At 48.3% G+C, this 25,165-nt stretch overlaps 2 protein-coding genes across 4 annotated transcripts; one reads left to right on the forward strand and one right to left on the reverse strand.

Annotated features, from left to right (window-relative positions):
• Window positions 1-6,880: 6,880 nt before the first annotated feature.
• MRPL46 (mitochondrial ribosomal protein L46) lies at window positions 6,881-12,988 on the reverse strand. 2 transcript variants are annotated; one of them, XM_044980583.1, is made up of 4 exons: window positions 12,756-12,988; window positions 10,447-10,639; window positions 8,520-8,693; window positions 6,881-7,325 (listed from the first exon to the last, which is right to left on the reverse strand). In XM_044980583.1, the coding sequence occupies exons 1-4, from the start codon at window positions 12,846-12,848 to the stop codon at window positions 7,075-7,077; spliced, it is 711 nt and encodes a 236-aa protein (XP_044836518.1). In that variant the 5' UTR covers window positions 12,849-12,988; the 3' UTR covers window positions 6,881-7,074. The 2 variants fall into 2 exon arrangements, with proteins under 2 accessions (XP_044836518.1, XP_044836517.1); XM_044980582.1 differs by lacking the exon at window positions 12,756-12,988 and adding an exon at window positions 11,730-12,002.
• Window positions 11,983-20,402, forward strand: MRPS11 (mitochondrial ribosomal protein S11). 2 transcript variants are annotated; one of them, XM_044980584.1, is made up of 6 exons: window positions 11,983-12,139; window positions 13,954-14,076; window positions 14,349-14,447; window positions 16,818-16,947; window positions 19,459-19,524; window positions 20,043-20,402. In XM_044980584.1, exons 1-6 carry the CDS (start codon window positions 12,087-12,089, stop codon window positions 20,148-20,150), a joined length of 579 nt encoding a protein of 192 aa, XP_044836519.1. In that variant the 5' UTR covers window positions 11,983-12,086; the 3' UTR covers window positions 20,151-20,402. The 2 variants fall into 2 exon arrangements, with proteins under 2 accessions (XP_044836519.1, XP_044836520.1); XM_044980585.1 differs by lacking the exon at window positions 11,983-12,139 and adding an exon at window positions 13,181-13,227.
• Window positions 20,403-25,165: the final 4,763 nt, after the last annotated feature.

The raw sequence follows: 25,165 nt of genomic DNA on the forward strand, positions 1-25,165 counted from the left end.
GGCCTGCTCCTTTTGCAGACTGCATGCAACAGTTTATGGAAGAAACAGGCAGAGCTCAGAAATGCTGTGAGCTGTCAGAGAAATTCCCGTGCAAAGTTCCTCATGCTTCTGATGGTGCAGAACTTCCAACACAAATAAGATTCAGAGTGCTTTAAACTGAGCGAGAAAGAAACTACCAGGAAGTCTAGAGCCCTCTCTCTCCACCTTTTGTTCCAGCAAGGAAAACAGAGTGCACAGGAGACCTTATATAGCATCATTAAACATACCAAAAACCAAAACAGTTGAGGCCCAGCCAAGATGCCGACAAGAGGCTTGTAGACCCTGCCTACACCATACATGTTCCCTACTGGCATTTCACACCACAGGAATGCTGGGGCTATAAATGCAGGGATGGGACAGGGGAACATGGGGCTGGGGCCAAAATCTACCAGTCATGGACCCGCTCCTGGACAGTTTTCAAACCCGTTGGGATGGGAGGGTTAATGTAATAAAATGCGAAGGATTGCTTGCCATGACTTTTTGCATATCCAAAGGCATGTCCTGTTCCTGGCTGACGGGAACACTGGGGAAGGAGGGGCCATAGGGCTGAGTGGGAGCCAACCCTCGTTTTCTCTTTCCTTTCCCAGGAAAGAAGGGACAAATCAGAGCAGAGAGATACTCAGAACTGAGGGCACAGGACCAGATGGCCTGGGCTGTTTCTACTAGGGTGACCAGATGTCCTGATTTTATAGGGACAGTCCCAATATTTGGGGCTTTTTCTTATATAGGCTCCTATTACCCCCACCCTCTGTCGCAATTTTTCACACTTTCTGTTTGGTCACCCTAGTTTCCACCAGTGTAATAAACAAGATCTCATCCTTTTCAGCTCAGCGGAGCAGGATGGAACCACGCTCCAATCCAGGAGTGAAGGATTAGCTCTTGTCACACTGCGTACCGTCTCCCAAATTAGCCAATTCAAGTGTGATTACAGCCCTAACCCATCGCCACCACCAGCAGCCTTGTCAATATTGTCAGCAGAGAGATTAAGGCCTGCATGAGCGCTGGAGACTGGTCTCCCTTCTTTCCCCTAGAAATGGTCAATTTGGGCAAGCTTGAGGACATGTTTGTGATGGAGGTTTTACTTTCTCCTGCTCTATGAATTTAAGTACAGGAGGAGACCAGGTGGCTGGGGTGTCAGTGCAGGACCTTCCCCAGCACAACACTCCCAAAGAATCAGGCTCCAAAGATTGTGCTTTAAGCATCTCTCAATAACTGTACTCATCTCCCTGAGCTCTTCATGGTCTACTCGAGAGCTCATGTTCTGACCAGCAGAGACCATTGGCTCCTGGACTTGTACAAGGGGGAAAAGGAAAATATTTGTCTCACCTGTGAATTTTAGTTCTAGGATCTTCCATGTTGGAAAGTCTTCATAGTGGGTGTTCTTGGTCTCCCTGGCAAATGGAGGCCAACCTTATCTTTGTTGAGCCTGGGCTTAGGACTGTCCCTTGGAAAGGACTCTCCAGAATGATAACTGCCAAAGCTGAAAAATTATTTCTTTCTAAAAGTGCTATTTCACTCAAGCAATTTGCAGCAAAACCTTGACATGAAGCTCAGGGTTTTCTGGAAGAAGCGTCCTCTTCCCTTTCTCTAACAAGTGAGCAATAGCCAGAGAAAAACCTGGGCACAAATTGTGAATTTTCCCTCTCGGTTCCCTCCATGTCAGACAGTCTTCACAGTGGGACAAACAAAGCAGAAAACCATCCCTAGGGAAGACAGAGGATTCTATTTACCCGATTGAAAAGGAACTTAAAGGTTACTGGGTCACCCTATTGCATAACACTTTTCTACCAAACATTGTATCTGAACAATTCTCAGTGGTTAAGCGGGGCAGGGAGATATAAACGAAGCTTTTTAAGTCCACCTCTGAGATATGGGGAGCACAGCTTCCGCTATCAAGTGTCTCTTTCTTACATAGTAGTACCTCTACATCAAAGTCCATTCAGAAAATTAAAATAGGTCCATCAACAGGCTTCCAGCCTGGTCTCTGATACACCGAACAGCAAGATGGTCTAGGTTCCATTCCCTTGTTTCTGTGCCAAGTTATACTCCATGTCTCCTCCTTGGATCTCAGCTCTTCCCCTCACTTCCACAAGTCAGACAGGAGTTCAGATATGTGCCCCCTACATGGGTTCTGGTATCTGTACTGATCACCAGCTTCTCTGGACTCAACACCAGACAGCTGTAAAAATATTAAGAAAGCGTCTCTTGGTGAATTTAAGTAGTGGATTTGGATGAAGATCTTTACATACTGATTTACTGCAATTGCTATCCGGAAGCAGAGAAAGAATTGTGCTGGGTATCCACATGAAACTAGCTAGCCCAGGAGTTGAGTGAGATTTTATCTTAGTTCACCAAACATTAGCACACCTCGCCTATCTTCTTCTGTCTCCCTTCTGAAATAAAGATCTTCTAATCTTTGATGATGACTTAGTTACTGGAGCTCTGAGCATGCTGTAATTGGGCCTCCCACCTGTTCGCTCAAAGCCTGAAGGCTTTTACACAAGGCCCAGGAGACACTACTAACATAAGAAGGTCATCCAGACTAGGGTTGATATGTATCCCTTTCACTTGAAAGGAAGGTTGATGAAACATTGGGCTATATATCCATTTAGAAGCTGAGTCCAAAAGGGCACTGCTTTGTATTGAAAATGCTTCTTGTGGTAGCAGAACCTAAAGTATCCCTGGGTGACTCTCCCTGTGCATACCTTCAGTACATCTCCTGGAGGTGTATTTTCATATTGCGGAGTTTGGAGGCGATAATGCTGCAAGGACTGATTTCAGTATTTCTGCATGGAATATTGATTTCCTCATGGATGATGGAAGACCCAAGATCTAAAATGGGCTGTGTGCTATTGTTTCTTTGTACAACAAAGAATCTTATGCCTTTTCCAAAATATGTTTTCCATGAAACTGGTTCTATCATTCTAACGTGTAGGAAATGGACTTCTGCCCCCTTCACCTTTAGATTCTACAAAGAGACTTGCTGTTACTATTGTTGATTTATATTAATTCACTTTGGGGAAAGGATAAACTTGATCCTTGGACAACGAATGAACTCTATTGAATAGCCTTCCCTGATTATCTCAAGCACCCATTTTTGTAAGTGGGTCACTCACAGATAAAGACCCACCGTTAAGGTCACAGAGGGAGGGTTTGCCCAAACTTGGAAATCCAAAAAAATCACCCGACGCTTTTGGGGCTTGATGTTTTTTCCCCACAAAAGAATCCCAGCCTGAGTCTTCCACCTCTCAGGAAAGGCAGTAATGGCTTCTTCCTCATGTGAAATCTATGCTGGAACTTAGAGGAGCAGAGAGGTTTCAAAGGGAACACTGGCTGAGATAAAGCAGTTTGAAGATATTCTCACTGGAAGGAGGGAGGGATGTATTACTTTGTATATAGCCTCAGTGACTGCTTTGTTAATGGGCCCCCCAAAGAGGATATAAGTTCTGTGGGACCCCTAGAGGCAGGAAGGGGAAAGGAGGGAGGGCTATCTCCTAGGGAAGGGGATCTGAATCACCTCACCCCATGCTCCCTGCTGCTGAATCGAGAGTGAGCGAGGCCTGACCACACAGAATGAGGAGTGAGCTGGAGCCGCTAAAGATAAACACCTTCATTGGTAGCAGAAAAGTCGCAGCAGCTGCCATCTTTCCTGGCAGCTGAGGCCTTGCAGCTAAAACAACTTGTGGGAAGAGGGGATGCTTTGGAGCCTTCTCAGCACAGACCTCACCTGCCCTGGGGATTCAGGCGGTTCCATGAAACTTTCCTGCTTGCAATGCAAGCTGTGGGAATAGGAGTCCCATATATGGGGGCGCTGAAAAAAACTTGCCACTGATTCTGGCCTGGCCTCAGGGAAGGCAGCTTCCATGCATCCTGCCTGGGCATGGACCTCACCCACCTGCCAGCTAGGAGCTGGGTCCTGGGGAGAGCTGCTGTCCTTCAAATCTGCCTCAAAGCCAAATGGAATTCTTTTTGTTCTGACAAACCTCAAAGCCAACGAAGGGAGAGACATTTAGTTAAAAGTCTTTCAGAAACCCTGCAAAGGGAACTCTGGAGCGAGCTGCGCGGAGGCAGAGCTCCAACAGTCCTTCCTGAGGGGCAGCTCTGAGCCGAGGCTGAGAACAAAGATCTGGTCTGCCTCCAGTTGCCATGGAGACCGGGAACACCCCACTGTGAGGTGTGCCTGACAGGCAGGGGACTGAGAACGCAGGTGCTTAGCATGGATGGAAAGACGTGCCCATCTCTTCCTGCTGCAGACAGCTTTTAGCATCACAGCGGGCTGAAGTCCTACCCTTTCCCCTTTTCAGTGAAACTGGAGTCACCAGACCTCAGCAAACTAAGCTCAGACACCCAAGGCACATACTCTGCTTTTATTTAGTTTCTCTTTGCAGCCTGCTCTCCCTCTCCCTGGTCTCTCTGCGATGGTCCATGAGCCTCCCAGGGCAATCTAAGATGAGAGGGGTTTTTAATATAATTTATTACTAGCCTGCAGCTTCGAAACTCCACGGCTTTAGAAAACAGAAGGCTGCATCTCTGACTGCTTATGGGGTGATTAACAGCTTTAATTTGCGGCCTGCAGCTCGACAGATCCCCAGGGGTTGACAAAATACATATAGCAATCTCAAGTTGGTCCCCTGAAGCCCTGACGCTCCCTAGATGATTCAGAACTGCTCTTTCCTCTCTCCCTGTGCCACTTGAAAAGGTTGTTGCCCCACAAAATGCAGCGAGCACCAGATCCATACCTAGCCCAACAGTCAGCCATGCTTTCAGTTAGAAAATGCCTTTGGAAATCAGACCATCAGGTAGGGCAGAGCCCCGCAAGCATGGGACACAGTCTTCAGAAATCACACCCCTACCCTGTAATCTGAAGTCAGACTGTAAATAACAGAGGCACTGCCAAGTAGGGTTAGCAATTCTGGCCTAACGATTCTGTGCATAGGAATGGGGAGCCAGGGATTTCTACACCCAGGTTGACAGAGACTGGCCTTGCATAAGTCATGTTCCCTCCATACCTTCTCCAATCTGTGAAGTGGCACCTCTAATGCTGAACTTCCTGATAGGATGGAGAAGATACTCGGGCACTAGGTAAGGGCAGAGTGTAAGCAGCAGCTCTGCTTTCTCTGCTTCTAAGTCTGTCAGGCTTCACACACACACTAGAGCAGTGGTTCTCTAATTTTTTTTTTCCACGGAGCACTTGAAAATTGCTGAGAGTCTTGGTGCACTACTTAATCATCTTTCCAAATGTTTTTTATACCGTTAGCTAACTATTGTAAACAGCTGTGGATAATACCGCTATAGATATAGATATAAACTATTTTTTTTTGTTCTACAAATAAAAGCACACAATTCATATTTTAATATCAGTAGTCTTACCTTTCTAATGCAATGGATGTGCCCTCTCTCCCCCGCTGCGGCAGACCCGGAGCTGGGGCTGAGGAGTGGAGGGTCTCTCCCTCTCCGGTAGCCCCTGAGCTGGGGCTGGGAAGGAGGGCCATCTCTCCCCAGCAGCTGCAGCTCTGGAGCTGGGAAAAGCCACCTCTTTCTCTGGCTGCCATAGCCCTGCACGTCCCAAATTCCCCCCACCCCTCTTCCCACCCCACTGCCCCCTCCCAACTGCCCCTTATTCCAAGGCCACCACCTCACTTTACATGTGCATCTTCTCCAGAGTCCAGGCACCTCATTAGTGGAGCCACGCCTGCGCAGCTCTACTCATTAGGTGGATGGCCCTTCCTTCTCTTGTGTGCGGCCACCCAGCTGCATACCTTAGAGGGAACTATCCGCGGACCACCTGAATTGAGCTCGCGGACTACTGGTGGTCCACGGACCACAGTTTGAGAACCTCTGCGCTATAGAGTAGCAATGGCCTCACAGAAGCCGTCAGAATGGCGACAGGAAAGCCACATGATGGTCTTTATGTGTGGTAGGTGGCAAACACACCACCTGCTGCCGCATCCTTACAAGGACTCGGAGTGCCACAGACAGGGATGAAACAGCTGCATGTGACTTAAGCAGTTTGACTTTCATTGTGAATTTCCCATGCAGATAGAAACAGAAGAGGAGCCAAGTCCTCAGCTGCAGAACGAACATTTCCTGGGGCATGGTTCAGAGCATAAAGCGCAGCTGCTCCACTTTGCTGAGAGGACAGTTTGTCGTCAGCCACCATATCCTGCCGGGCACTCAGACACACTTTCTGCTGAGGCACAGATGCCACAAATTAATACACAGCACTGGCCTAGAACAGTTCTCATTCGTTAGATAAATTACAGTGGCTGCCTCTGGAGAGGTCAAAGGACCCCCTAGTAAGTTAAAGAGGAGGATAGATGGGCTCAACAGTGTGTACAATTTGCATGAACAGGGACCAGCGTGTTACTGAAGATGCTGCTTTCCCACGTTCCAGGCCAATGAGAGCTGAATTCCTTAGAGAAGCAGATGGCTGCTATTCCCCCACACATTGACAGGTGCGCCTCCTCCCGAGAGGGGCCACAATAACCCAGAAGGAGATTAAGGACTTAGAGGCTTGGACACTGAGTTTAAAAGTGGGGAACTTTAAACATGGTCCTTTGCCAGGTCTTTACCAATACAACTAATTGGTAAATCCCCTTCTTATTCCTCTAACAGTGTCTCGTCCCACCTAAGCAAGTAAAGGGAGCTCACTCACTGCTCCTCTTATTGAGGAACAGCTGCTAAAGGAAGAGTACAGCTTTTCAGAGAGACCATTTGAGCTTCAGGCTACTACAGGAATCCAGTGAAGAGAGGTACCACAGACCTAGGGAATGGCACAGCTGGAAAGGGGAAAAAGGAGAATCCTAGGGGCATTAGAGGATGCAACATAAGCACAACATTCTTCACTTAGCAGAGGTTTTAATATTTATTTGATACAGGCCTAGAGAAGAGGAACAGAAAACAAGGGGGAAGGTTGGATCCTTCTTCAGGTTCAAACATCACTCTCTGTACACAGAGGCAATGCTAAGCATTGTGCACCTGTTTGAAGTTGTTTTGTTGTGTCCTCCCCATTTGCTTGGAGCACAGCCCTGTCTTTCACTGGTCCATCAAAAATCTGTTGACTTGCTTTAGGTAGTCCGGTTTCAAGTAATCCCCCAGCTCCCCCTTGCTGACCCACACATAGTCTTCTCTCCTCTCTGCTTGGAGCAGATCACCACTCTGGAGGAGGGCTTTGAAGAAGAATATTTTGGCCCCAACACTGCCCTCTGTCCTGAGGGCCCTGGGGAACTTGTACTTATAAAGCCCGCATGGTGCATTCCCTAGGAATTTGGCCTGGATGCAATTTCCTGTGAGGTCCCAGGGATCCCGAGGGGGAAAGAAAACAAAGCAAGAGATCAGGTCACACGATAGCAGCTGCCGCATCCAAGGGGTAACAGTGGAACAGCACAGGACACGTCATGCTTAGTTTTGGTTCAATTCTGTTCTCTCTTTCTAGCAAGAAGTCCACACTATGCCACACCTCCCTCTTAAGGGCTCTTTTTAGAGTCCCAACAACCCCTCGCAAGGACTGGCCAGAGTTAGTGTGATCCTGGGGAATCATAAAGTGCCCCCCTGCACCTTTGTCAGGCTAACTGTGCTGCTTCCACCGTGCTCCCCTGCTGGGAAGCAAGAAGCAACCTTGCTGAGGATAGGCTTTACGTGCCAAGAAAGGCTGCTAATGAGCTGTGTGTGGTGGAGACAGAGGCCCTTTCCCCCCACAAGAGCACTAGATACCATTCAGGAGCCTGTCCCTGGGGCTGAAACATTGCAGACCCTAAAGCCACATTGAAGAAATCATCGGGCCAGCTCGCTGGAGCTACCAACAACAACAAAGTCTTACTCTCAGGGTATGTCTACACTTACGGTGGTGTGCAGAGTACAGACACTGCACACACACACACACACCTACCTGGCAGGGGTATAAATGGCAGGGTAGATGATCAGGCATGTAGCACACTACTCACCAAAGCCATGCCTCAACTCCCCAGGTATACACCCTACACAGGCTCTCTACATACTAAGCAGCACCTCCCCTGTCTATGCTGCTATTTTGTAACAGCTGCAGTGTCCCTCTGCATCCCCGCTGCCAAAGTCTCTCTCTGCGGTGCCTAGCTACTTATTGCAGCGATAAGTGTGGACAAAGCCTCCCTTTCACTGCAGCTGCATGTGTGGTACCTGTACTCTCCATGCCACCGTAAGAGTAGACATAGCCTTGGGCACCTAGCGCCCCCTGTAGGGAGTCAGTACACTAGCAGCTGAGCTGGAACGTAGAGCAACTCCCCCTGAAATGGGCAATACCCTGGGCTTCCCATCAACTTTACCCAGACACAACTCTCCTCAGAGACCCCATTGGGTGCAACTCACCTTCTGCTGCTACATGTCCTTTCTCTAGCCAATCCTAATGGAGTATAATAAGGCTCTGCTAGTATGAGCAGATAATACACAAGAGAAAGAAACAGGGACAGGAAGGGGTGGCAGCAGCTGCACAGCAGATGACTTACCTGAGAGAGTAGCCAAGGCTCTCTCTGCAGTGCTTCGCAACGTCTCTCCAGCCTGCCACTCTGCTTGAGGCAAGAGCCACAACTCTTGGTTGCCAACTTTCTCTTTGACCAGAAGCATCAGGTTCCGATCCAGCTTCCTGTTCAAAGATGTCCGGTCATTGCGCTTATCAGCATCTGCCAAGAGAGAACAGATTCTAGAGACAGTCTCCAAGCGGGATGGCGTCATCCAGTACCTAGCTCGTCAGAGCCCAAGCCTTCCTCTCGCTCAGACCCTGACAACAAGGACACATAGAACAATTCCAAGTGATGCTTCTAGGTACAAATGCTTCTTATTTCTTGGGAGAGTGGAATAAACTCCCCCAAGAAATAAGCAACATCACAAACCTCGCTACTTTCCACTCCAAGTGCAAGGCACATTTCTTTGACATTGCCTTTTCTAACATAGGCCCATAGTAAAAGGTATATTTATTTTAAAATAAACTACCAAAACAAGACATCTGCTCAATATGCAGTGGCAGTCAAAAAAGTTAACAGTGTGTTAGGAACCATTAAAGAGATAGCTAAAACAGAAAATATCATAATGCGACTATATAAACCCATGGTACATCTAGACCTTGAATACTCCATTCAGTTCTGGTCACCCCACCTCAAAAAAGAGATATTAGTAATGGAAATGGTATAGAGAAGAGCAACAAAAATGATTAGGGGTATGGTAGCTTCCATACAAGCAGAAATTAAAGACTCGGACTGTTCATCTTAGAAAAGAGATAGATAAGGGAGGATATGATAGAGGTTTATAAAATCATGAATGGTGTAGGGAAAGTGAATAAGGAAGTGTTATTTACCCCTTCACATAACACAAGGACTAGAAGGTGACTGGAAAAAAATTAATAGGCAGCAGGTTAAAAAAATAAAAGATAATAATAATAATAATAAAGGAAGCACTTCTTCACACAATGCACAGTCAACCTATGGAACCCATTGCCATGAGATGTTGTGAAGGCCAAAAGTATAATGGGGTTAAAAAATATTAGATAAATCCATGGAGGACAGGTCCATCAATGGCTATCTGCAATGCTCCGGATATCCCTAAACCTCTAGCTGCCATTGGCTGGGACTACCCAAAAGGGAATAGAACACTCAAAATTGCACTGTTCTGTTCATTCCCTCTGAAGCATCTGGCACTGGCCACTGTCAGAAGACAGGATACTGGGTTAGAACAACCGTTGTTCTGACCCAGAATGGCTGTTCTTATGTTCTCAAAACACTCCACTACACATGCTTTGCCCGCTGGGGAGATGATGAGAGAACAAACAGCATATGATAGACATTAGTCATGTTACTTAATGCACTACTGGAAGGCACTCAGATACTATGGTGTTGAGCAAAGTATAAGAACCTATATACAACAGAATAGGTGTCACCTGGGGATCTGGATGGAATCCATTGATTTTCAGTCATGTCTCATAAAAGCAAAAGCAGGATTGCACTTGAGATGCTCTTCTTTTAAAAAAGACCATTTAAAACAAGTAGTTTAAGTCTCTAGTTCAACTTAGTGCCTAATAACTAAGAGTCAACGTTTATGTAGCACCTACATAATTACAACACTAGTATTGTGTGCTCTTGTGAACTACAACTGGGAGTCAGTCTGGTCATGGTTTTTCTGATAAGGACAGAATAACCAGCCTCCATACTTTTCTCACAGAACCTTTGAGAGGGGATAAAGGAACAGAACACAGCTCCTTTCACAGACCAGATAACTCAGCCTATAATAGCTTAAAGGGGTCATGGGAGTCCCATGGAAGCTCCCTCTTCCTGAGGGCTCAGCACCCTGCCTCACCTCCACTGTACCAAAGTCAATCATGTTCAGATAGACCAGAGAGGCCCCATCCCTCTCTTGCTCAGCTGAGAGAACTTGGATCAGAACCTGTTATTCGTGGGCCAGCTTTGAACCGCTGAAATTTCTGTTCCCAGGCATCCTCCAGGTCTTGGGCCAACACAATAGCTTGCCCAGAGTCCGCTTCGTCATCATATGTATTGTCTTTCCTCTTCTTTAGCTGCTCCTCTTCTGCCAAGCGACGGATCTCATAGTCTGAAAAGTTGCTTTTCTCCACCTCTATCTGGAAAGGACATCATAGAGAATTGTCAAGTATTAGGAGCCTCACTATGGGTCACAGTTACCAGCGCTGTTATCCTAGGTCGCACGGAGAGAATAAAGCAATTTTTACTGCCACAAACAGGGCTTGTGTTGATTTCTTTGTGCTGGAGAATAACTTCTCTGCCCAGAGCATGAGCTCTACCCCAGGAGGTTAAAGTTACACTGTGCAGAGAACACATCCAATATTGAAGACATAAGGAGATGCTAACCCAATGTAAATACAGCTATATGCTCACTACAAAAAATATGTTAGCACAATATTATCGTCTGGAATCTAAATGCACATAAATCGGGAAATGCAAAAATTGAGGGTTTCACAGTAACATGGCCTCCATGTGACATCCAGCAGATATCACCTTTTAGAACTACAGCCAGGCATTGGAGTCATTACTGTCTCAGAAGGAAGTGGTCTCTTCCCAACAAGTCACCCCACCACTTGTGGGATCCCATCGCCCACTAGCACATGCGCGGGCATGGAGTCATGACTCAAAGGACACCCCTAGTTTGCCACTCCCCACAACATCCATACACCAGAACACTCCTCATGGAAGCAGAGTCATAGTGCTAGTGCTTAAAGCAAGAAGGGGACACTCTGATTGACCATCTAGGGTGCACATCACAGCCCATGGAACGCCACCCAGCCACTCCTGCAACAAAGCACATAAGCTCCTGGGGCACAGCCTGCGTCTTGCCCCGGTACAGTTACAAAAGGGCATTTTAGCCTGGGTTTTAACTTGGTGCTTTATAAGCTATTTGCATTTTAGATGGGGGACCGCTCCAGGTGGGTCACAGCGCAGAGGCACAACAAGCTGCTTTTCCTCAGCTCTGATACTCCGGAGCTTGGCAAAAGGGGACCCAGCAATCTCCTGTGGGGGAAACACAGCATGTGGCCACCACGGCTCTGGACCAGCTTCAGTGCGGGGGGCTGCCCGGGGGTAGGAGCGGCTCCGATAGGCACCGCAGGATCCAGCACCGCCGCTGCCTGCGTACCCCCAGCCCCAATGTTTTCCTGCTCCCTGCCCCGGGAGGGTCACTCCCCCCAAGCCCGCTACCTGGTGCGCCAGCTGCGCCATCGCCTCCTGCTCCGGGCTCAGGGCCTGCGTGATGCTAGGCGGCCTCTGCAGGCACAGCGCACCCGCGAGCCGCCACCGGGGCGCGGCCGAGGCAGACACCCAACGAGGGCCAAGCGCCCACCGCCATCGCACCGCGCCACCGTACAACGCCCGCTGCATGGGGGCCGCCATCATTTGTCCCCGAGACCACAATGCACCGCGCCACCGAGCCATCCGGGCGCCGCCATCTTTCCTCCCATAGGCCACAATGCACGACGCTGACCTTTCCCCTCTCCCGGCGGGTCGGGCCAGCGGCTCCTCGCTCTGGGGCGGGTCGGACGGCAGCGGGGAAGGGCCATGGCCCGGGTGCTGGTGGTTGCCTGGCAGCGGTTCTTAGGAGCCGGATTGGGGTAACTGGAGGAGATGCGGGGAGCGGCCAGGGCGCTGCTCTGCGAGCGACGTTGGGGAGGGACGGGAGTCCAGGGCTTTGGGAATTGCGGGGGGGGGGGGGAGGCGGAACGGGCGGCCGGGGCCTTGGGAATTGCGGGGGGGGGGAGGCGGAACCGGCGGCCGGGGCCTTGGGAATTGCGTGGCGGGGGCGGGGGGAGTGGGCAGCCTGGGAGTTGCGGAGGGGAAGTGGGGAATGAGCGGCCCGGGCATTGGGCATTACGGTGGGAAGGGGGCAGCGGGTGGCCAGGGTGTTGGCAGCTGCGGGAAGTAGGTGGCCAGGGCGTTGGGGTTCCAGCTCTGAGCTAACCACGACGCCCTGGGGATGGTTTACAGACAGCAGCCGCACTTCGCGTTGGGTTATATTGTGGATTCAAAATGTCTCTGCTCCAAGCAGTGACTCTGCTAAACGGGCGCTGTGGGGCTCGTTTGCTGTTCTCATCTTTCTTGGTTCCAGAGCTGGATTGCTCAGAGCGCAAATAAAGACATTTGTTTTGCCATCAGCCCTGCAGACTCAGGCTAGTCTCCCTCTGGCTGGGTATGGTGCTCAGTAATAAAGATTCTGTTCCCCAGGGATACCTGTGCAATCACACAGTCTTCATCTTCTGCTCCTATATACAGTCTTTTGGCCCTGTCATTGCAGCTCAGTTCACCCTTGTATAGACAAAGCATGAGGTGCAATAGAAACCTGTTCACTCTCCAACTAATGAAACCTATGTAGCTACTGAAGTCAGCAGCTCTGGTTGATACACACAGGAAGGGCTCTGTTGGGTAGGAAGAGATTGTGTAGGGTAGAACTAGCTAAATTATTAAAGCTACATGTGTTTAACAAGCGCCCTCCTTCCCAGCGCTACCTGTAACAAGGTCATACTGTGATGTTGTTGCTGCTGTTTCCATGTCAGCCGATGACCTCGTGCAGGATCTAGGCACAATAGAGAAATCCAGGGCTTGAGGTACAGGCTCTTAGGGTATCGCATAGGCTTGGCAGGAAATGATTGGGCAAGGCTACTGTTTTATTGATGAACAGTCTTATTTTCAAACTTGCTCCCAGTTAAGTGTCTCTTCACAATGGATGTTGTCAAGATACAAATGCAATTAGACAGACACCTAAAATCCTCTCCTCTGTGCTACTAAAAGGATTATACAAAATACCTCAGTGCTCATTTCAGTACTTGTAAAAGCAGCAAAGAGTCCTGTGGCACCTTATAGACTAACAGCTTTCGTGGGTGAATACCCACTTCGTCGGATGCATCACCCACGAAAGCTCATGCTCCAAAACTTCTGTAGTCTATAAGGTGCCATAGGACTCTTTGCTGCTTTTACAGATCCAGACTAACACGGCTACCCCTCTGATTTCAGTATTTGTTTGCTTTTGCGCCTCCCTAGATCCTGGCCAGTGAACTTAGCCAAGTCCCTTTCCATTTCTGTTTCTTGTGCACTGCCAGCATGCTGTCCGAGTTTATTTTTATTGTGAAAACGCTCCTCAGTTTTGCCCAACTGTTTGTTTTGATAAAAAACGAATGTGGAGGCCTGACAACATCCCTTTGAAAAAGTGATGTTCCTGGGGTGGTTACTATTTGATTCCTCAAGGTGACTGTGGAACCTTGAGGGTGGTGGTGACTGCTTGAGTTAGTCCTGCAGTCAGCAAATAGCTGTGGTTGTTTCCCGTGCGAAAATATACTATGGGAGGTCTTATGTGAGGGTGGCAAAAGATAATGTAAAAGACTATTGTGTAGCTGTGAAATCCTAATCTATTTCTCCCACTTCTTTTACCTAGTGGTTACAATGTTGCCTTGCATCGTGGCATACACACAGGTTCCCAGAGGTTGCAGGAACAAATGGAGAATACAGAAAGTGTTGCACCTGAAGTGACAGCAAACCAAAGCAAGAGTGACTTCAGGTGAGGCATCCTGTATGGCTCCAAACCAAGCTGTGGTGTAAAGTCTCTTCATTTGTCTCTCATCAGGGGGTAAATCACCTCAAGCATCTTTCAGGAAAGTAAGGAAAACAAGTGACTTGAAACAATTACAAACACAGTTCATATAAGAAGTTCTGAGCTTCGTTTGGCAGCATTTGATCCACTTTTTTCCCAAATTCCAAAACTGTATTAAAAATTACCATTGTGTGTTAGTGATATTGCAAGTATTTGATTCCTCTTATTTTACTTTTCAGCCTTTTTCCCCCAGTACCAGGACAAGGAAGTTCCTTAACTTGGGGTGGAAAAAAATATGAAGAGATCCCAATAGCTCACATCAAAGCTACATACAACAAGTAAGACACAAACTTCTCGGTGTACAGGTCCCATGTAAAAGGGCCTGCAGCAGTACCGCTTTATGCTGAGAACACACAAGCTAAGCAACTGGGCCCTGATCTTGGGTAGATGGGAGGCCTCTATGGAAAAGTCAGGGAAGTAGTGTTATGAGTCAGTACTGAAGCAGCCATCTGTAAGGGGAAATGCAAGACCAAGGCCATTCATTCATAGTGCCTTTCACAAGAGCAAGGCTGTTGATCGCATGTTTTGACCAAACTCCAGTATGTGTAATTACATCTTGTCCCCCCTAAATTCCACAGGCAGTTTTAGCAGGATACAGGAATCTTATCATTTCCTGTCTTACATTGTTGCAATGTTGCTGTACAGCCAGTGGTGAGCTGGAGCTGGTTCGCACTGGTTCGCGGGAACTGGCTGTTAAATTTAGAAGTCCTTTTAGAACCGGTTGTCCTGTGTGGAACAACTGGTTCTAAAAGGGCTTCTACATTTAACAACCAGTAAGTTGAAGTGACCCAGGAGCGTAGCGGAGGGGGAGGGGGGAGCAGGGAGAGCGGCCGCTCCCCCTGAGCACATTATCCAAAAGTGATGCCAACCCCCGTGGGTGCTCCAGCTCCCCGCCCCTCGGCCCCAGCTCACCTCCACTCCGCCGCCTCCCCTGAATGCTCTGCCCCACTTCTCTCCCTCCCCCCTGCATCCTGCGAATCAGCTGTTTGCGCGGGAAGCCTGGGAGGGCAGAGAAGCGGTGTGGCGGCTTCGCGCTCAGGCTCAGGGAGGTGGAGACGGAGCGGAGGTGAGCTGGGGGGGAGGGGAGGCGCCCGTGCTGCAGCAGATAACCGGGGGGAGGAGGCGGCGCAGGGGAGGAACCTCTTCCTGCCCCAGCTCACCTCCGCTCTGCCTCCCTGGGCCTGAGCATGAAGCTGCTGCTTGCTTCTCAGCCCTCCCAGGCTTCCCGCATGAACAGCTGATTCGCGGGAAGCAGGGGGGCTGCGAGCTCAGTCTGGCCTGGTGCTTCAGGCGCTGCATGGTGGCGGCATGGCCCAGCTCCAGCCGAGCAGCGCGGCTGTAGCACCGCCAGCCACCTCCAGGCAGCGCAGTAAGGGGGCAGGGAGTGTGCGGGGGAGGAGGTTGGATAGGGCTGGGCAGTTCGAGGGGGGTGGATAGGGGTAGGGGTGGTCAGAGGGCAGGGAACAGGGGCATTGAATGGGGGCAGGGGTCCCTGGGGAGCAGTCAGGAAAGAGGGAGGGTTGGATGGGGTGCTGGGAGGCAGTCAGGGGCAGGGGTTCCAGGGGCGGTCAGGGGACAGGGAGAAGGGGTGGTTGGATGGGGCAGGGGTCCCGAGGGGCCATCAGGAATGAGAGGAGGGGTTGGGGGGGCGGGGGAGGCAGTGAGGGGACAGGGAAGGGGAGTGGATGGGGCAGGGGTCCCGGAGGGGGCGTGTCAAGGAAGGCAGGGGGTTGGATGGGGCAGGAGTCCCGGGGGGTGGGGGCGGGCCATGACCCCCTTGTGGGGTGAGGAGGGAACCGGTTGTTAAGATTTTGGCAGCTCATCACTGTGTATAGCTGTTGAACAGCTGCCCTGTTGTTCACCAGAGGTGGCTGCATTTCAGTGGTGACCCCTAATGAGACATAATTTATAATTCTGTAAAGCACTCTGAAGCTTAAAAAAGGTGTTCTCTATGTTTTTAAAATAAGCAGAGGTGGTGAATCATACTCACCCGTGGGAAAGTGGGCCTGGAAAGGTGAAACCCCATCTGAACAATTTCTAGCAGGAGTATATTACCTCAAAAGCCAGTACTCTCCCAGTACTCTCTTCTGCCACTCTAGCATGACCCTTAAGACAAACCAGGAGCTTTCTACCATTGCCTAGAGCAGTGGCTCTCAACCTTTGCAGACAACTGTACCCTTTTCAGGAGTCTGATTTGTCTTGCGTACCCCCAAGTTTCATCTTACTTAAAAACTACTTGCTCTCACACTCAGGCATAAAAATACAAAAGTGTCACAAAACACTATTACTGAAAAATTGCTGACTTTCTCATTTTTACCATATAATTATAAAATAAATCAATTAGAATATAAATATTGTACTTACATTTCAGCGTATAGTCTATAGACCAGTATAAACAAGTCATTGTCTGTATAAAATTTTAATTTGTACTGACTTCACTACTGCTTTTTATATAGCCTGTTGTAAAACTAGGCAAATATCTAGATGAGTTGATATACCCCCTGGAGAACCACTGGCCTAAAGTGCAGTAGTGTTGAGGTATGGGGCGGCGGGGGGGCCCTGTGGACGGCCTTGAAGATAATCAGAGCAAGAAAAGATGGGAGAATTACTTTCTTACGGCTTCTTACCCCACTTTTTCTTATCCCCAGCACCCACATCCAGGTCATCAGTTCTGAGAACTTGCCATTTGCCCGTACGTCCTGTGGCACAGAAGGATTCAGAAATGCCAAGAAGGCCACTGCCATTGCAGCACAGACTGCAGGCATCGCAGCAGCAGCGGTGAGTCTGGTCTGGTCACTCTGCTTGTTGAGGCTAATCTTGCTGAGCTCAGAGGAGGAGTGCTAGCAATGGAGTGATTGCCAACAGATGGGCTCTGAAGTTCTGCTTCCTTCTCCCATTTCTGTCTTCTGGTGGAGGAGAGAAGTAAAGTCTGCCAGTTCCTGTGTGTCTGAGCAGTACACTCCGTTTCCACATTGTTTCCTTTGAGAGGGGGCATGGTGAGCTTCTCAACCTGGATAAACTGTATGTGAAATGGGAGCTTTAAATATACATGTGGTGGATTTAGTGGCCTATAATGAAGAAATGAAAGTTGCTTCATATCCTTTTTTGGCTCCAGTTTGGACAGCATCGTAGTTTAAACCATGGGTCTAAATGTTAAGCAGCACATTTCATTTGACTGTTAAGCCCAGATGGAAACAGTTTACTCAGCTGTGACTCCCCTTCCACATATCGATGCTGTTATAAGCAGTGTCACTCATTGGTAAAATGGCAGCTGCTTTATGAGAGACAGAGCTTCCGTTTCAGTTATAGCTTATAAGGGTAAGAAATTTTTGTTACCTTGTGCAGAGTTGTGGCCCTGACTTGAGAGCAGCTTTTGCTCAGATGGTCTCAATCGGAATATGGACCATTTATTTTCAAAAGCCAAATAAGGGGAAATGAAATCTAGGCACAAACCGAGCAGGTGTGAGAGGCAGGAAGGAACTGCTGTGTTTAGCATTATCCCATGAGCAGCACTGCATAGTTGGCCCGGTGAAGTCTCAGCTATAAGCTGCTGTTGGAGGCAGAATACCACACCAATGACCTGAGCCATTCTGGCAACCCTTCATTCCTAAAAGAGCTTGGTCAGACTTTGAGAATATGAGCACGTGTTGTTACCAGTTGCACACAGACTTTAATATCTGGCCCTGTGGGTCTAGTGTAAGTGTTTCTAAAAGAACCTAAGTTTGTGCATGATGTGTAGGGGAAGATGAGACTACCTGTGTCTTAGACTCCAGCACTGCAGAATGAGGCACAGTGAGAATGAAAACCTAGAGCAGTGTTTCCCAAACTTGGGATGCCGCTTGTGTAGGGAAAGCCCTTGGCGGGCCGGGCCGGTTTGTTTCGGCCGATCGCGGCTCTCACTGGCTGTGGTTCGCTGCTCCAGGCCAATGGGAGCTGCAGGAAGCGATGACCAGTACGTCCCTCTGCCCGCGTCACTTCCAGCAGCTCCCGTTGGCCTGGAGCAGTGAACCATGTCCAGTGGGAGCCATGATCGGCCGAACCTGCGCAGCACTCCTGCGCAGTGGGAGCAGGTAAACAAACCAGCCCGGCCCGCCAGGGGCTTTCCCTACACAAGCGGCGTTCCAAGTTTGGGAAACACTGACCTAGAGTATCCCCATTCTGAACTGGATAGAACTCACTCTAGTTAACCCTTTAGCCTCTGGAATTTTCTTTCCCATTGTGGGAAGAACAATGTGTTGTGATTGGTTTAGATGAATAAGAACCATTTCCAGCACTAATCTCATGCATCAAGGACGGATTCTTAGAATACAGGTGCAGTGATGCATTGTTACCCCTCACAAATAGCCAGTGTCAGAAATTAGCCTCTATCTCTGTATCCTGAGGCCTGGTCTATACTGGGAATTTACATTGGCATAGTTCTCAAGTGTGAAAAATCCCCACCAAAGAGATGTAGCTATGCCGTTTGAACCCCCGATGTAGATGGGTGCTAGTTGTCAGAAGAATTCTTCCGTCAATCCAGTTTCTGCCTCTCAGGGAGGTAGATTACCTACACCAGTGGAAGAACTTCTCCTGTCAGGCCTGGTCTACACTAGGAAATTGTCAGTAAAACTACGTCACTGAAGAGTGTGAAAAATCCACACCCCTGAACAATGCAGTTAAATCAACCTAACATCCTGAGGAGGTGGAGTACCGACACCAGCAGGAGAAGCCCTCCTTTTGGTGTAGATAGTGTCTTCATTGAAGTGCTTCAGTGCAGCTGCAGTGTTTTAAGTGTAGACAAGCCCTGAAGTTCTGGGGCTGTATCATTTTAAGTATAAACATACCTCCCGACAATTTTTAACCTGCACCCTCAGGGAGGATTAGAGATCTCCACTAGATGGCAGTGCTGTGCCACATTAGGAGAAACTGGTAAGATTTGTTGATTTGACGTTTTTTTAGGCCCTCCCTAATTTGGTCACCTACCAGCCTTAAAAGGACACATCATCTGCTGCCTCAACTCATGACCCAAGACAGCTTCCCTTCTCAGCTCTCCTTTCTTCTTCATACATAATGTTATGTTGAATGTGTCCCTGGCCGTGCATTTCCTATCCTTCCCCAAATCCCTGGCTTTGTCCATATGATCTCCATGTTTATCTCCCTGGAACCATCCTTGATTCTCTCTTCCTTTCTGTCTGAAGATGCTTGTGATAGTGGATGAAAGGGATTAATCCAGAGAGATTGGTACTAGCAGCGATAGATACCTTTTGACCTGCCTGCCCCTCATCACTGAAAGCACTTTTCTCCCCACAGAAAGCCTGCGGGAAGGGCGTGTCCCATGTGCGAGTGGTGGTGAAAGGTCTGGGCCCTGGGCGTATGGTGAGTGCCTAAGATTCCTCTTCACTGGCATCATGAGCCCTCATCTATTTGTTTCTTTCTCTGAGGGCTGCAGGGTTTTTTATTCAGGCCTATGGCATTATGATGCCTGTTAACCTGCTTTTCTGAAATTGATATGAAGGACAAGAGGGGCTGCAGGGAATTTACTGGTTTGTCACCCCAAACATTAATCGCAAAAAGAAAAAAAAATGTCGTCCTGGTGAGATCCTAGAATAATTTTGTGTAAGGGACTGAGTGAAAGCCAAATTGCTTACGTCACTTCAAACTAGAGTAGCAAATCCATGGAGAATACATTGTAAGAAACAATCCTGCCCTAGTCAGGAGGAATGGACCATCTGGGACCAAACAGGGCTTCCTGATTGTTAAGTCTATTGCAAAGAGATGTTGATTGCTCTGTTCCAGACTTCCTTCTCAAAAATCTCTTTCACTTTTCTGCCAGTCTGTGCTGATTGTGCAATGGTGCAGCATGCGGTCTAATGTCCACTCTCTTGCTCTTTCAGTCTGCCATCAAGGGGTTGACCATGGGGGGTTTGGAGGTCATCTCCATCACAGACAATACCCCAATTCCACACAACGGCTGCCGTCCTCGGAAGGCACGAAGACTCTGAGAGGGGAGTGGAAGGGAGACATCGTGTACAGTATCAGTTTGGTGCACTGTGAACTGGTTTTGAATTTTGCCTTTGATGGATCTTGGCAGGACGTGTTCCTTGGAAGCCTTTCCTAGGAGAAACTTAGAGAATGGACACAACCCTGGTCTTTAGCCTAGTGGTTGAAGCAAGCCTGTATTTACTTTCTGAGTAGGAAGCCTCATCTGTAAAGTTAATAAATTAAAATGTTTTAGTCTTTGTGATGGCCACGTCTACTGGCTTCCTGGAAGCATTTTGGATTATTCTTCTCTCAACTGCTGCTTTCCTCCTGTCACTGCTACTGTATGTGGCTTTTGACAAATCCAGGTGCTGCTACTCTTGTCATTAGGAAGGGGCCCTTTTGCAATGAATGGCAGATTTTTCTCATCTCCCTTTTATCCAAACACAGATTTGGAAGCTAGAAGTGGAGAACCTCTTCTCCCCATCTAGGTTACAAAATGTGGTGTTCCCACCAGAGGCCTGAGCCCAGCGCTGTTATGCGAGAGGAGTGCAGAACAGCCAGCTCCTCCAGCTGCGCGGAGTGGAGGAGTCTGAAGTCATTCCTGCTATAGGTTGGTTTTGTTGCTTCATTTTGCCTTAGCTACAATTGTCTAATTGGTGGTATTTACTAATAGAAAGCCCCAGTTCTACTGAAGTAGGAATCTTGCCAGCGTTGATCTACGGCATCATTGCTGTGACTGTGCCAACTCCATGCATAGCTAGCACTGTGAAATGCACATACAGTAGCTGGTACATTTTTTCCAACTATTACTGCATGCAGTATATTCAGCCCTGTCTCTCTCACGCCAACTGCACCTGCTGTGCCAGGGCTTGAAGGGAGAGGGTAAGTAGGGGATTAGAAGGCCTGAGGAACAACTAAATGCTGCCCAAGAGATTTAAAATGCCAGGCCAATGCTGCCATTGGCTAGAGGCTGGCATAAGCCAGGACCTATGTGTTTGGAACGTACCTGCTATTTGCTGCCACCTATTTCAGCTCCACTCAAGGAGAGAGTCTCGTAGGCTAAGGGCTCTCTGGTGTGTGAAAGGGGTGGTAACTCTAGCAACTGAGGAAGGGGTCTCTTCCTGGCTGAGGGAAGTTTGCTGATTAGCCACCTCCAGCTCAAGGAGGAGACCAAGAGGAACAGAAAAAAGCATTGGTTACATGTCCCAAACCCCTGGCAAGTACTTCACCTCTATCAGGGATGTTAATGAGCATAGATTCTCCTTTGGTCCATCTGCCAGGTCTAGCACAAATCCAGGCTTCTCTGCTCCATTATTTCTCTTTTCTTTTGCTTCCTCTTTAGTTTCTCAAACAGTGTAATTAGCTATTCTCTTCCCCTTTAAAGAGAGAGGGTGCCATAGCAACAAGGCAATGTTTAACTCCTTCATGGCTTTGTGAGATGTGCAGCAAGCTAATGAAATTAGGCTGTTTAGAGGAGCCAATTGGGCTACATTTAACCAATGGCAATAAAACAAGGCTTGAATGACTCCACCTATCTCATTCCAGCTCTGTGTATGTGAATTTGGGCAGAGGGGAAGTTGTTTTAAAGTAGGGGGAAGTCCCTTTACAATTCACAAGACTGCAAGATGGAGGAGAGAAGCTTTTTCCTGTAGGCTCCCCATTGATTTGAATTTAATCACTCGAAAAGGCAGGAGAGCTTTCCCCCCAAGCCCAGGAAAGGGGTTTCTGGGCTTCTGCTGACTTCCCAGCATCTCCTCCTGGACAGTGTTTGGTTCAGTTATAGACCCTATAGAAAAATATTAACCACATGCTTCATTAATGGCCAGGGAGAGCGTACATGGAGACGTGGGTAAAGCTTGATCATTTTTAGTGCTGCGTTCAGCAAGTAGTTGTGGGAACTTAGCAGCGTCCCAGAACATGTACATTCACTAGCCAGCAAAAGAATGGCATGGTTCTAAAGAGGTGCATGTCTGAGTATTGCTGAACGGCTGAAGATAATATCATTATATGTATTCTGGAGCAAACTACATAGTCACTCTTGAATACAAGTAGCTTATGTGCTGCTCAATCCAATGCTATCATGAGCACCACTGGGGCAGCAAGAAGTGCTTCTAAGTGTAAATGGTAGAAGGGAGTGAAAAATAACAAGTGCTATGGGGAGGTCTGTTGTTTTTGAGTTATGCGCTCATCACATATACCCTCTGTAGGTCCAGGCCAAATCTACAGTAAATCTTGGCCTTTCCCACTCTCTAGCAATTATGAAGACCGGGGCTTTTAACACTGTTGATTCCTCGGCATTTGTGAAAGACACACGAATCCAACAAACTCTCTTCACTGTATGTGCAGTAAAGAAGTTTCTCATCTCTTCTCTGCTGTTCTGCCTCACCCCCGTTGCCTGTCTCTCTCTCCCTTCCTATCCAATATTGATGTTTGCCTAGCTCTCTCTTCGAATCCTTGTGTACCTGGCCAGAAGGAGCTGGCATTACCTTTCCATCTGTTCATTAGCTGGCCATATAGAACATCTTGACATGTTTGCTTCTCTTCCAATCCCCCAGCTCAGCATAATCTTCATGGGTTTGCAAACACAATGCATCAGCTACAGTGCTTATTTGTGAATTCAAATCCATCACATCCACCTTCTTTGTCTCCCTGACTTCACTGCTGAAAAACAGACCGTCTGAGCCCAGGCCATGCTCATAAAGCATGAGTGGAAGAGCAAGGGAGCCTTGACTCTGCTGCAGTTTTAACTCTCTTTGTTCTGCAAAGCTTAGGCCCATGCTGCAGCTTTTTAGCCTTGGAGAAGAGCATAATTGCATCCAAATTGGACTCTTACTCCCCTTGAGTGGGACAGTTACCTTCAAACACTGTGCTGCAGATGAGTCTGCTGCGGATCTTTTAGTGCAGTGTGCTCAGTTGTGCTCTTTGTTGGGTACGAATGGACCCCAACAGCACTTAATTACAGGATTTCTTTACAATTCCATTTCAACCGTTAATTAAAACCCAGTTTGAGTCAGCCACCAGGATTTACAAGTTTTAATTGCTTTCCCTAGTGCTTGGGTGAGGTATAGTTCCGTGCTGGCTTGCTTAGCTGCTCCTCCTCCGTGTGCAGCACCATTTGGTCCTAGTACTTTTGTACTGGTCAGACTTTTTAGTCCCTGTTTGACTTCTCTCCTCTCAAGAGTTCTCTGTTTGGCCTGGTGCTCACTTGGCACAGGTAGGCTTCTCGCTTCCTTGCTTTGATAACTTTCTGCCTACCATTGTAAGCTTCCACTTCATGACTCAAGGCTGCTCAGACAAGCCTTTTTGAACACAAGCTGTTTAGTCTGTTACTGAGGGCAAAGCTCCACTCTTTCTTCTTTGCTATCATGGTACAAACATAGGGTATTTTTGTACCCTTTCTTTTAAACTAGAACATATCCAAATTTCCTATAGTGAGGGATCAAAATGCAAACTAGGTTACTCATTTATGGATACCCTGCTAATATGAGTTTACCTTATTGAATGTAGAGTTTGCCATACGGCCTCAGGCAGTTAGTCCTGCCAACCTGTTATCCTGCGTCTAGTAGGGGCCAATCCCTGGGACTAGAGTAACAAGCGGAACTTAAGCAGTGCACTGGCCATGCCCAACTTTTAGCTGCCCTGCTCTCGAGTGGAATTCATAAGCCTGAGCTAGGTGCCTAAATCCTACCCTCAAAGGGAGTTAGGTACGTCTCTTTCTGGGCCAGAGGCATACCCCTTCCTCCACTCAGGAGTCTCAGCTCATTTTACTGGAGTTGGTGCCTAACACGGGTCAGTCCTTTCCCCCCCCCCCCCCCAAGAAAAGTGATGATTGCAGCACTCCTGCTCCTACCCCCTTGCTATAGCCCAGTGGCAAAGCCATTCAGCTTGGAAGTAGGAGACATGAGTTCCAGGCCCTGCTTCTGAATCAGGCGGATTGGGGATATGAACCTGGGCCTCCCACATAAGCGGTGAGTGCCCTAATCCCTGTGCTATAGAACAAAAAGGGGCACCATCACCTTTTTGGTGTAGAGAGCACACTTAGCGCACCAGGCAAGACAGGAACAGGGAAATGGTTAGTTTGTCAATCCCACTTGGGCTCAGGTGAAGCAGCTCAGCAATGTCATGCTAGCTCACAAGTACGAGACAGCTTTCTGCATGCTCACTAGCGGGAATTTAGGTTGGACCTAGGTGCCGAAGTCTCCCTTGTGCATCTATGGTTGGTGCTCTGAACAAAAGCCACAAAAACTCATCCCTCACAGTGCACTGTACATGGGGGAACCCCCTTCACCAAGCAGTTTCCCCCTGGAGCTGGAGCAGTGGTCATCCTTGTTTGCTGAACCAGTGATTCACTATTTCCTTTGTAGTTTAACTGTAAAGGGTTGTTGGTGACAAGTCAGGTGCCCAATTCCAATTCCTTTGCATGTTTCAATTGAACCATTAATCAAATGATGCTGATGTCCTTTAATAGCTGACACCAAGTGAGGAAGAGAAAAGGGCAGAGCTTCCAGTGCCAATAATCTGGTTTACTTCACACAATGTCTGCATGGGGTAGGGCTTCTGCTTAGTTTTCCCTCACTGCCCCCAGGGGGAATGTCTAACCAGAAATCCTCAGGAGCGCTGCAGTGGAATTACACTCCTTTACAGTGGCAAAGTGGTAGTGGGCCAAAATCATGCTCAGTTATAGGGGGTAAATCAAATTAACTCCATGATTGGACGTTCCTAACTAAGAATCCTTATGAACTTCCCTGAAGCATGGAGGGGATCCAAATGAGGTCATGATTCTACCCTTCCTGTGCACTGAGACTCTGGCATCAGTATTCTCCAGTCTACAAACAAATCATTGATACCAACCCAGCTCAAGCCTCTTTACCTTGGCCATCTTTCCTTTCCTAGTTACCTCTCCAGGTTCTTAGCGTGCAACCTCTCAGGCCAAATTAGGTCAAGGATCTTCGGATTGTTTTCTTACTTTCATAATGCTCTCCACTCTCCAGGAAGAGGCTCAGGCATTAATTGGCACTCAACAGGAGTGAGTGCT

This window comes from Mauremys mutica, chromosome 11 (assembly GCF_020497125.1).
Source record: "Mauremys mutica isolate MM-2020 ecotype Southern chromosome 11, ASM2049712v1, whole genome shotgun sequence".
In the NCBI taxonomy this organism is placed as follows: domain Eukaryota; kingdom Metazoa; phylum Chordata; order Testudines; family Geoemydidae; genus Mauremys; species Mauremys mutica.